General features: G+C 44.9%; 1 protein-coding gene across 1 annotated transcript in view; it reads right to left on the bottom strand.

Moving 5' to 3' along the window:
* The window catches only part of SGK1 (serum/glucocorticoid regulated kinase 1), a 72,564-nt gene that overhangs the window by 13,552 nt on the left and 46,260 nt on the right, over window positions 1-12,752 (bottom strand). The window contains exon 3 of the mRNA XM_083498188.1: window positions 11,203-11,278. Coding sequence (XP_083354314.1) covers window positions 11,203-11,278 — 76 coding nt within the window. The remainder of the gene's footprint in view (window positions 1-11,202; window positions 11,279-12,752) is intronic.

Genomic DNA, 12,752 nt, shown 5'->3' on the forward strand with positions numbered 1-12,752 from the left:
CTCCCAGATGCACGGGCCACTTGAGCTGAAATGGGTTGAGGAGTTGGGTAGGTGGGGGGTGGGTATCGTCTTACTGGAAGCTTGAAGGCTTGAGGAGGGGGCAGGCCAAAGGCAAAGGGGAGAGGAGACATCGCCCTCCTGCCCCTTCTGCTTTATCCCCGCGTCAGATTTGCGCTGGACGGCGACGGCAGCATCAGGCGGCGTCCGGCCGAGTTCCTCTCCGCTTCCCTTCCCGCCCGCCCAGCCGTCCGCTCCACTTCCCCCCTTTTCCTCTATATAGCAGCGGCGGGAGACAGCCGGGCTCCTGCTGCACACATGTCGCTTGCGCAGGAAAGGAGGCAAGCTGCGCGGAGACTGGCAGCCTTTTCCTCCCAGCCCGGCCAACGGAGGGGCGTGTGGAGGCTGGAGCCGGCGCCCCCACCCCCCTCCAGCAGATCCTGGCACCTAAGCGCTTCCGAAAAGGAAAGCGACAGCTATTGCAGGGAGGGCTTTCCCCGCCGCCTGCGCCTCGCCTGCATCCCTCTGACGTCTCTTCTCCACAAACTCACAGGAGAGAGAGAGAAAGCAAAGGGTTAATAGGCTCCGACGGGGCGGTCGTCCCTAAGCTCCTGTAGTTTAAGTGTGGAATCGGCGACTAGGGGGCGCTCGAGCTCACTTCCCTTTTTCGTAGTGGAGGAGGGGGAAGGGCGCTTTAATGAGCTCCCACCGTGGACTCCCTGCAGCGAGGAAACCACGCCGTGTCCCCATTTGGAAGGGACGGACGCGCCCCTCGTTTTAAAGCCCCTGCCCCCTTACGATTCGAGAACGCGGCAGCCTTGCTGTTATCTGAACGAAGGCTACGGCCGGCAGATCAAAGGCACTTTGAAACTCTTGGCACCTGCAGTTAGCAGGCTGTGTCCCTGAGATGAGGGGTGGTTCAGGTCCTCGTTTTGCACGACGGCCTGCAGCACAGTTAGGGCATGTCTGCGTCCGGAAGCTTCCCAGGCTGCTGCTGGGACTAACTGACCCAGAAGCACAGGAAGTGCTCCTCCCTCCGTCCCCAAATAAAGCTACAAAGGAAGGAGGCGAACAGCAATTGATTCCCGAGACTTCAGCATCCTCACTGGCCTTGCAATACGACGCGTGGATCAGCGTAGAGATAGTTTGCATTAGCTGCGTGCCTTCCTCGGGGTAACCGCATGAACCCAAGTCATGCTGAGTTTTACCACTGGCCCATCACGGACCAGCAGTGGCTCGCTAATGTTTCTCCCAGCCCCACTATTATTTCGTAAAAATGTCTGGGGTTGAAACCAGTGGTGTCTACCTAACACCGTGTTGCATTGAACCTCTGTGCTGACCAAATAGGCCAGCAGGATCAGTGCTGTACAGTGATAGTAGAAGTAGCCCCCTCTGCAAGGTTCATGGTTACCATAGAAGGATTAGACTAACAGCTTTTGCATGCAAGACCACATTTCCAGGTTATTTTTGATGGCTTGATTTTCTGTAATGTTCCAGTTCTAACCACACTTATTGGGGGATAAGCTCTGTAAAATACAGCAAGACTTACTTCTGAGTAAAATATGCTTAGGATTGCATAGATCGATGGGTGGTAACAATGTCAGGTGCTTATAGGAGACAATGTAGTAATCAAGGACGTCTTAAATGGTAATGGTGATTTGCCAGTATTGTGGTTAGACTCAGTAACCCCCCAAGTAGATGCAAAGACAGGTACCTAAATGTACCACTGGCAGAGGTGCAAGCTCTTGCTAGCCCCAGCAAATCACTCTGAGATGTGTCTGTGGTGGTGGTGGTGGTTTTTGTTGTTACAAAGCACCTAGAATAGATGTATCTATACATAGCTTCATCCAACTGGTCACAAATCATGTCACAAATTGGGCTTCATATGCAACAGCTCTTTTCAAAGGCCTGAGGACTTATGCTCCTGCAAGCCAAATATCCATTTAAGCCAAAGCACTGAGTTTACACCAGTAGATCCCCAATCTGAAAATGTTTACATAGAAGTAAGACCCATTAATTCCAGAAGAATGTATTGCTTCCAGATAAGTATGCCAGGACACCAGCGGTCCAAACCAGCAACTTAAAGAGTCATGACTAATGTCCCAAACATTTGCTCTCAAGAGATCTTAGTTATGATTTTGTTCTTGTTTCTGTTGGATCAGACCCCGTTACATGTAAACAAGTCCCACTGATCAGAAAGCAATTTGTTTCCACATTAAGTGCCCTTTGGCTTAGGCTATGTTTTTTTTTTGTGTGTGTGTGTGTGTGTGTGTCTGACCAAACTGCGGGAGGCAGTGGAAGACAGGAGTGCCTGGCGTGCTCTGGTCCATAGGGTCACGAAGAGTCGGACACGACTAAATGACAACAAGTGTGTGTGTGTGTGTGTGTGTGTGTGTGTAAATACCCCCCCCCTGGAATCAGTGGGCCTACTTGCAAGTAATGGCCTCAAACTAACAAGGCTTGGATGCAGAATAATTTAGCTGTGCTTTGGCCCCATTGAAATAAATGTGACAAATCAGTCACACAGCTAAGTGAAGTTCCATTGATTTCAATGGGAAGAACTAATCTCAACTAACTCAGTCTGGGTGATTTGTGGTTCCTAGTCCTGTTTAGCGTACTGAGACTGTTGGCCTCGTTTTCACTGCTTTTCCTAAGCTGCAGAATGGATCTGGCAGTGTACATGTAAGCTGTTGACAATAAATAGGGCACATTTAATAGATTTAATAATAATCAATTTAATTATTGCAATAGCAGGAGGCTGCCGAAAGACTGCTGGACACGTCTCCAGCAAGGAGATTGATATTGGCTGGGAAAGCTTCTATGGATCTGATTTGAGTGCCATATTTTGCCAGAGATAAATTTGCTACCTATTTTACAGTATTTCAGTTTGCTGCTGGCCATATCGTGGGTTTATGGCACTGTCAATAAGAAGCTTTAATGCCAGGGGATTGGAAGTGCAGGATCATAAAGTGATGAGCCCTGAACTAGGAGAAAGTAATTCCCCAACACGGAAAATTACAGCATCTCTTAGCTGGCATGACCTGTAGTTAAAAAGTATCTGATACAGTACTTTCAGTATTGCTCCAATATTCCCTTATTGTTGGTTGTTAAACTAGCTGCAGTTATCAGAGAATTGTGACCTGGTGGTGACCTGGTGCACTCCCAGAGGTGATGGTCTGTTTGCTGCCTGCATGACCCAGCCCTTAGGGGGCTTCCAAGTGGAGAATTTTGTAAATCATTGGAGTGCAGAGTTGGAAGGGACCATAAGGGATCCTCTAGCCCAACCCCTGCAATACAGGAATCTTTGGCCGAACAATGGAAGACTCAGAAGGGAAATGGGGATCAGTGCCAGTCTCAATTGGACCTGCATTTGAAAACCCACACTTGCAAGCTTCTCTCCCTGTCAAAAGATATTAATGGACATGAGGAAACAATGGTCTGGAATGCCCATGTGGTTTGCAATTGGCTCTAGCAAAGAGGTTTTCTCTGTGTTATGTTGGACTTTCTGATTCATTGCCGATTAGTGATTGCCGATCAGGGTATTGTGAACAGTCTCATGAACGATATATAAGAAGTGTCTATAGACTCTGAAATGTGCGGTGCTTGTAATTGAGAACAGAGCATAATGGAAGTCTAGGTATATGGGCCTGTTCCTCCCCTCCCCCAGAAAATAAAGGCGAGAGATAGGGACTGTCTGCCTTGTAGTTGATTAGATCAAGACAGGGAGTCCCCATTGCTAGGCTTCATTGGAATAGCATGGAGAAGAAATATTGCCCCACCTTAATTTACATTGTATAGGAAACTCCACATTCAAACACCGAAGTAGCCCTTATGTCATACCTGGTGCAACACACAGGGTGTACTATAGCATTTTGTGCTGTGCTGTATTGCAGTTTTAATACTTTCTGAATTCTAGTTTTTTACTCTCTCTTTTTGTTTCCTGATTTTTGTGGATCTATGGCTCAAAAGGTAGGATATGAACGTTTAATAAATGACAGAAATACAATACTCATAATGACATACGCTAGAACATTCAACCTATTCCATTACTCAAGCAGGACGCTCTAATGATGTGCAACTGGAAGCTAATCTCATCTATCCATCTGCCTGACAGAGAGTTGTTCCATTACCACCTCTGTCTCAGAGCCTTTTAAGTGGGACCAAAAGCCCAGCCAAAATGAAGGCCTGGGAGCTGTGCAGGCACACAGACCCTCATGATTCTGCTGAGCATCAGGAGCCAAGGGAATCTGTGGGGACCCAAAGGGGAAAATAGATTAGATGACAGAAGACATGTGCCCTTAGGTACATGTCCCCTGAGCGAATGCACAACCTATAGTAGGACCCTTTCAGCCAGAGGTGGAGAAATTCATCAGCCTCAACAACAACAACAACAACAACAACAACAATGTTGTTGTTTATTCATTTAGTTGTGTCCGACTCTTCGTGACCCCATGGACCAGAGCACGCCAGGCACTCCTCTCTTCCACTGCCTCCCACAGTTTGGTCAAACTCATGCTGGTAGCTAATTATTTATTATTTATACCCTGCCCATCTGGCTGGGCCTCCCCAGCCACTTTGAGTGGCTTCCAACAAAGTATTAAAATACAGTAGTCTGTTAAACATTAAAAGTTTCCGTAAAGAGGGCTGCCCTCAGATGTCTTCTAAAAGTCTGGTAGTTGTTCTTCTCTTTGACATCTGGTGGGAGGGCGTTCCACAGGGTAGGTGCCACTACCAAAAAGGCCATGGCCAATGCTCAGGGTTGATAGGACATGTAGTTTAGCAACAGTTTAGCAGTGTGTGTGTTTAAAGATGGTTGTAGCCTATCTCTAAATTCATCACTGAATTCATCCTGAAAGTTGTTATTACTGGTGTAAGTATCTGTGAAAAGTGGATAGCTGTTTCTGAGATGGGGCCCCAGGTTTAAAATGCAAGAAATACGTCATAGCTTCAAAGGAGTTAATTTGTTTATGTAGCCAGACTTGAAGCCATGCTTCTGCTGCTTGCAAGAGGGTTGTAAAGCAAACACAGAAAAAACGTGTTGAGCCTTATCTGAAAGTGAGATTGCTTAAGTCCCTTTCTAAAGCACTCAGATCTCATCTGAAATTACCCCCATAAGCATTCACATAAGCCTTTGTAACTACTGTGGTGATCCCCACTTTATTGTTAACAAACGCTTATTATGTATGTGTATGTCAAACCATGCTCCCACTTGAAAAGTATGCGTAGGCCCACTGTGCTTCAGCCGGTCTGAGGTCATCCTGACGAAAGATTTGCAGTCAGGCAATGCCTGAAGTGTTGACCCAGTTATTTGAGGAATGTTTGCCTTTGGATGTTGCAACCACACGGTCACAGTTCTCTGGGCCAATTACCTTGGCTGCACCTGGAGCAATTCCCCCCCCCCCCATCAATTGCTTCCATTCATACCTTAGTCAGTGTTTATTAAGAAGGATCAACACACACGCATAATAGCTGTGCACACATCAATTAGCACAGATCCGTTGAAGACAAGCTGGTTGGTGGAAAAATGTAACCGCAGCAGTACTACAGCCATAGGACAAGGACAGGATAAGTGCCGTTATTAAATCACTGGCAATGTTATCGCCACGCATCTTTAATTCTTGTAACTGAAGAAGGCAATGCATATTCCATGTGCTGCTGCAACAGTGTAGCCTGCACTGAAAGAAGCTCCACAGAAAATAGAAAGAACCAAATTAAGGAAAGTCTCAAATGTTCCATCAGTAGCCAAGTGGAGAACCTGTGACCCTCCAAATGTTGCTGGATCACAACTACTATAATTCCTGACCACTGGCCTGCTGGAAGGTGCTGAGAGCAGCTGGAATCGGACATTACTGGAGTGTCTGTGATCAAGCTGTGGTGCTTTAGGCCAAACATATTTCTGCTAAGAGTATTTACTGTGTTTTGGTGGAATGAAGAATTTGATAAAGATGGACACCTGGTTTCAAACAGGAGTGGCTTTTCTGTGACTCTCCAGATGTTGCTGGATTCCAGCTTGGCTTAGTCCAGGCATCCCCAAACTTGGCCCTCCAGATGTTTTGTGACTACAACTCCCATCATCCCTAGCTAACAGGACCAGTGGTCAGGGATGATGGGAGTTGTAGTCCCAAAACATCTGGAGGTCCGAGTCTGGGGACGCCTGGCTTAGTCAATGGACAGGGATGGTGGGAACTGAAATCCAGCAACATCTGGAAGTCTACTAGTTAGCCATTTTGCTTTAAGCAATGCTGACGGGCTTTTGCTCATTAAATCGTAAAGTTTCCTTTCCTTCCTTTCCTTTCCTTCCTTATCTCAAAAGGTCCCACATTTGGAAATCTGCATGTTTAATTATATTTAATGATTACTTGAGTACACGGCACCTCGTTAATCAACACAGGGCCAAACTGCATGAGATGCTAAATGCGTCAGTAGAAGTTGCTTATCTCTTTCTTTAACTCAAGCAGGGACCATGATAAGTGATAAGGCAGGAGGCAAAGCTTTCCTCCTATGCCACAGTCCCAACAAAACTCATTTGTCCAACTGTATAGGAGAATCCTCACCACCGCATATGGAGTCTTTACTCTCCAACAGAAAGCAGCTCTGGGACAGGGTCTGCCCTTTGCTGGGCATCAGCACCTCCTCCACATGTGCCATGGTCCCAACCCCGATTACACAGCTGACACAGTGAAGGGGCAGAGTTAAAAGAGAGAGAAAGAGAAGGAGGGGAAATTTCCAGTGACATTGCCATTTTAAACAAGGCAACACAATTCTTGTCTTTTTGGACAAAGAGATGTATGCCAGAAAAACATCCTGTACTTGTCGTTACCATTATAGCCTAGTAGCCATGCTTTTGGTATGCTGTTGTTAAGTCTTAGATTATTATTCACTGCATCATTCACGCTGCTATTTAATTCTCAGCAAGTAATTACATGCTCCTATGTTCTATGCACATAAGGGCCTGGCTTCCTACGGCAATTATCTCCCTGCAATCATATTTCTCAGGATGTGATAGTCAAAATGAAAAGGATGGCAAATTGATTTCCACTATCAGTTAGCTAAATTGATTTCCACTATTTGAGGATCTCATTATTACCGTGCCGTTTGATTTTCATTTGCCTAAGTACTACACTGATCATCCTGCAACCTGGCGCAAAAACAAACATTTACTGCTGAGTGGTACTTAGAATCTCAGGACTGTAAGGTGGAAGAGTAACCCAACACACCCACACCCACCCAGATGGATAACCTAAAGTCATCAAGATTACACCGCATGGCACAAACTGAATGCAGAAGCAAAAAAAGAAAAAGAAAAGAAAAAGAAGAGGCACCATTGGAGGATTCCCTTAAAATGCAAAAAGCAGCTTTGGAGAAGCAATCTTGACAAGATTGTGAAAGAAAGATAAAGGGTTGAACTTCTCCTCTGCACTTTCCATGGACCTGAGGCTGCTTAAGTTTCCTCTCTGGAAGAGTAATGAAATCCCCTCTATACAAGATTGGATCCAAAAGCTGACAGAATATGCCGAATTAGATGGTTTATCAGAAAAGATAAAGAATAAATCAAAACAGGAATTCCTTTCTAAATGGGAGGTTTTTAAAGAATATCTGAAAAATAAATATAGTAGTTTAAATTCTGTTGCAGCATTCGAGGAACTTCAGTAATAGTTGCTAGGTAGATAGAAGAAATTAGATTTATTGAGAATAGGTTTAATTATGAAAATGTGTATTGGCAATAAGTAATATGAATTTGAAATATGGAATAGACGGGAAGTTGGGTCTTTAGTGTTAAGACCAATAGATGTTTTATTGTTTGCCAAGAAAATTATGTGTCTATGGTTATTTTTGTAATTTGTTTGTAATTTTGTATTTGTGTTTCTTTGTGTGTGTTTTTGTTGTTGTATAAATAAAGATTTTTTTAAAAAAGTTTCCTCTCTGCTACTCTTTACATAACAACAACAAAAATCCTGATTCCTGACCATTGATGGCATTCACACATTTTTGCATTTGCACTATTAATGTCATGCCTAGTTTGGCCTTCAATCAGTAACGGCGGTTGTTAAATCCACCAGATGTCAAGGAAACTATCTCTTGCATGGCACAGCTATATTTTTTCCTTGTTCCTCCCCGGGCTTTGGACAAGTTCCTATTCAAAGGAGTTCCTTTGAGCCTCATGGTTATATTATTCTATGCATCTATGATCATTTGTCTCCGCCTAAAAATATAATGGCTCTCAATGAAGCCAAGAGTTTTGTGTACTGGAAATAATTCTGCCTATGAAGCATCTTTCCAGTTGATTTGCCAACTAAAATGCAGAGTCCTGCAGAGGCAGCAGGACAAGCCTTCAGTGAAAATAGCTCTGGAGTTTAGATATTGTCTGGGGGGTGGGGCTGGATATTGGGATTGCCAAAGACAATTCTGACCATCACGTAGAAACAGAGGAAATTGCCTTGCAGTAAGCCGGATCACTGGCCTAGTTAGTGCAGTGTCATCTTGTCTACACTGCCTGGCACAACTTCCCCTAATTGGAGACACAAGGGATTGATTCTGGGATCATCTGCATTCTAAGTATATGACCTACCACCAAACTATGGCCATTTCTGGTGCAACTTTTCAGATGTGGCGGGGAATGCATCAATGCTATAAAATAAAAACTTTCAACAGCAGTCAGTCACGGGGAACTTGCAGACAATGTCAGGGACTCTGCCAGTTCATGTGACAGATGCATGCAGAATACAGAACATGCCTGTGGAAAATTACAAGTACTAGACTGACAGCAAATCCTCCCAGGACCATTCTCCAGCTATTTGCTGCTTTACACAGAAATCCAAACACTCTCCACCTGAAAGTTGCATTCCAGCCATTCCAGTGGAAAAGACACCCCGAGGAGTGAAACTGTCTGCCAAAGGTTCAGGGACAAGCGCGTCCCCTGGATGATTCAGCGGACAGGTTAACTTCAAAGTCAAGCTGGAAGCACTAAAATGGAAATATTATCAAGGAGCCTAAGGGAGCAAACACTCAACTGGAGCCATGGAGCAGCCAGAAAAAACAGAAGCTGAAGCTGATAATCCAAGGCTATCTGGCAACCTATACAATCACAGATGCAGTATGACCTGACTTACTGAGGTTGAATAGGATATTAAACACACACACACACACACACACACACACACACACACACACACGACCAGTGGTTCAGTCTGAATCCTGAACCCTCCAGATCCTGGTGTTTGACCTTAATCAAACAGCTGCATCCCAGGAGTAAAGGTGAAGACACATATATCCAAATCTGTGCATATTTTGTTACGTCATAGACATGGTGCCATGAAGATCCCTGTAATCCCTCTAGATTAGGCATCTCCAAACTCGACCCTCCAGATGTTTTGGGACCACAACTCCCATTATCACTAGCTAACAGGACCAGTGGTCAGGGATGATGGGAATTGTAGTTCCAAAACAGCAGGAGGGCCAAGTTTGGGGATGCCTGCCCTAGGTGATTGCCTAGGCCTCTTTGTCTGGTCCTCAGGACCAGGCCTCACACCTCCTCTCTTCACAGCCCCTCGCTGGTCCTGCCATGCACCCCCCTTGAGCATTTTTTCCTGGATGGAACATGCCATTGCCTGGATATAGATTAGAGAGTGGTGTGTGAAAGTACAGTCATACCTCATGTTACATTTGGTTCATGTTACGTTCTTTCAGGTTACGTCCTGTGGCAATCTGGAAGTACCGGAAAGGGTTACTTCCAGGTTTCGCCAATTGCGTTTTGCGCATGTGCACAAGTACCAAATCATGCCACGCACCTGTACAGATACGGCGCTTCAGGTTGCTCTCTTTTCATGTTGCGAACGGGCCTCCAGAACGGATCCCATTCACAACCAGAGGTACCACTGTATGTAGAAACATGCCTATTGTACCAATTAAAATGAACATTAGTTGCTTCACTGACTTGTTTCTGGCCTTGCCAACCACCAATGGTATGTGGCCCCAGAAGGTTGCACAGAAAGAAATATAGTCCTTGAGTTGGAAAAAAAATCCCCTCCGCTGATCTGGGGAAAGTCATCATACAGCTAGGGAAGAAGACTTTAGCGTCAACCCTTTTTCACATGAATATATTGCTCTGCTGTGATCCAATCCATCCCCCCCCCCCCCTAGGAATTACTCTACCACCACCACCAATCAGGTGCCCTATGTAAAGCAATCTACCTGGGGGACAGACTAAAGAGGGAGAAAAAGGACTGAAGTTATCTCATGTGAACAAAGCCTTAAGGACTTAAAGTGAACTTGACCATTTCAATTAGATACAGTTCATTTAGAACTGACCCACTTTGGCGCCTATCAGCTGAACAGTAACAAATGCTGGAGCCCTCAAGTCGATTACTGCACTTTTGTAAAAATGCCATAATAGGGTTAGAACATGATAAACTAAATGGGCAATTAAACAGCGACTCTTCTCGGATTGCTTAAGTTAGCAGTAGCCTTATTGTGCCTTATCAGTCCGAGAGATTCCCTTTAAGCAGTGTTCCCAGTCACTCTCCTATGCAGATTTCAGTTTCAGATTTCCTTAAATATTATTGGCTTGGGTTGAGCACCCTGCCATTGGTTGCATAACCACCAGACCATTCATCCAGCCAACTGTTCTGCTAAATATCTAAGTGAGACCCAGATCCTGGGCCCAAAACCTAATGGGTTCATGGGGCTGGACAGAATATAGGTGATACAAATGGTCATAGTGCATGTTAAGGTATGAAATTTTATTCCACAAAATGCACGGCCACCAACTTAAAAGGAGGCTAGACAAATTTACAGAGAATAAAGCTATCAATGGTTCATAGTCATGGTAGCTGGGCACTGCTTCCAATATTAAAGCAGTCTGCCTCTGAATATCAATTACTGGGGAGCACGTGGAAAGAGGCCTCAGATTGGCAGAGTTTGCCGTAGGCATTTGGTTGGCCACTGTGGGAAACTGGATCCTGCACTAGAGACACCCTTTCTTTGATCCAGTAGGGATTTTCTACCATCATTATTCTGAAGTAGTGTAACCCTCAATGCAAACCCTCTTTTGCAGGCTCAAACCTTCCACCACACTTAAAAAGAAGAAGAAAATATGTTAGTTTGGGATGCAGTGTATGCATATTACTGCACAGGTTTCAAAGCAGTGCAATATTAATACTGACTGCAGCATCCTGAAGAATATGCCTTTACTTGTTAAATCCTTACCTGAGTCATCATTAGTCCAGAAAGTTCTCTGGTCAGGTTGAGCCAACAGATCTTCTTTACTGTAAAGTTCTTTCACCTATAAAGCAGAAGGAACAAAACGTATCTTGAAACATCTGAAACATTTTTCTACTCCAAAGAAACCTTTTAAATACACAGGTGTATTGTATACAGGTGTATTGTATACAGCTGTGCATTGAAGTGTGGACTCTCTCTTTTGTGATATAGTTTCTATGTAAAGTTTATGAGATTTCTTTACACAGTGTTGAGGGAGACTCTTATCTCAGCCCTGTCAGTCAGACTGCCTGCCCATACCCAGCTGGTCTCCTTCTGGCAAAGGAAAATTCTCGTTAGTTGTTCAGGGAGGAAAAGTGTAAACGAAAGACTTAGTTGTGGTCATTATAAAAAAAGGTAAAGGTACCCCTGCCCGTACAGGCCAGTCTTGACAGACTCTAGGGTTGTGTGCTCATCTCACTCTAGAGGCTGGGAGCCAGCGCTGTCCGCAGACACTTCCGGGTCACGTGGCCAGCGTGACAAAGCTGCTCTGGTGAGCCAGAGCCGCACACAGAAACACCGTTTACCTTCCCGCTAGTAAGCGGTCCCTATTTATCTACTTGCACCCGGGGGTGCTTTCGAACTGCTAGGTTGGCAGGCGCTGGGACCGAGCAACGGGAGTGCACCCTGCCGTGGGGATTCGAACCGCCGACCATGCGATCGGTAAATCCTAGGTGCTGAGGTTTTACCCACAGCGCCACCCGCGTCCTGGTCATTATACACATCACCAAAAATAGGATCATAACAGGGACACAGATTTGCATTAAGTGTGCATATGCTCCTTCTATGTATAAATGCAAATGTAGAAATGATTTATACAATTTAAATAGCAATCTGGTAAATCTTGCTATGGCAGAGAAGGCTAGGAAAATGTGTGCCTGCTTAATCTACAACCCAGGTGCTAACAACTGATGGGCAACCTCAAGGCCTCTGCTCTCACTTCTTGTGGCTCCTTATCATTAAGTCAGACTTGGACCAAACAGCTATTCAAACAAAAGTACTAGCTTTGGATGGTCTTCAAATAGAGGAGTATAAAGTAGGTCACATCCCCCACCCCACCACAGTGATGACTGAGGGCAGAGAAGCCCCTTCTTTCCCCACGAGTATTGCTGCTGTGTGGTGGTGAAGCAGAGTTTATCCGACACCCTCAGAAGGTGTACCTGCACTCTGCTCTGAAGAGGTGGGACAGTGTAGTCTGGTTCCCAGAGACAAGTGTATACACACACAAAACTTAAGAGGTGTTTTTTTTTGGGGGGGGGACCTAAACCTATTTACCTGCATCTGGAAATTCCCTGTGTCAGATTATATGCAAATTTGTGGAAGATAGATCTAGATCTAGATATACTGACATCTTCTAAATACCAAGGCTAGGAAAGCACATGGACGAAAAGTACTGTTAAATTACAATGGTGTAAAATTGGACATAAATATTGTTTATATCAATATATATTGATATCAATATATATCAATCAACCTCCAGATGGGAAGCATATTTATGT

This window comes from Podarcis liolepis (assembly GCF_965112155.1).
Source record: "Podarcis liolepis genome assembly, chromosome: 3".
NCBI lineage: Eukaryota > Metazoa > Chordata > Lepidosauria > Squamata > Lacertidae > Podarcis > Podarcis liolepis.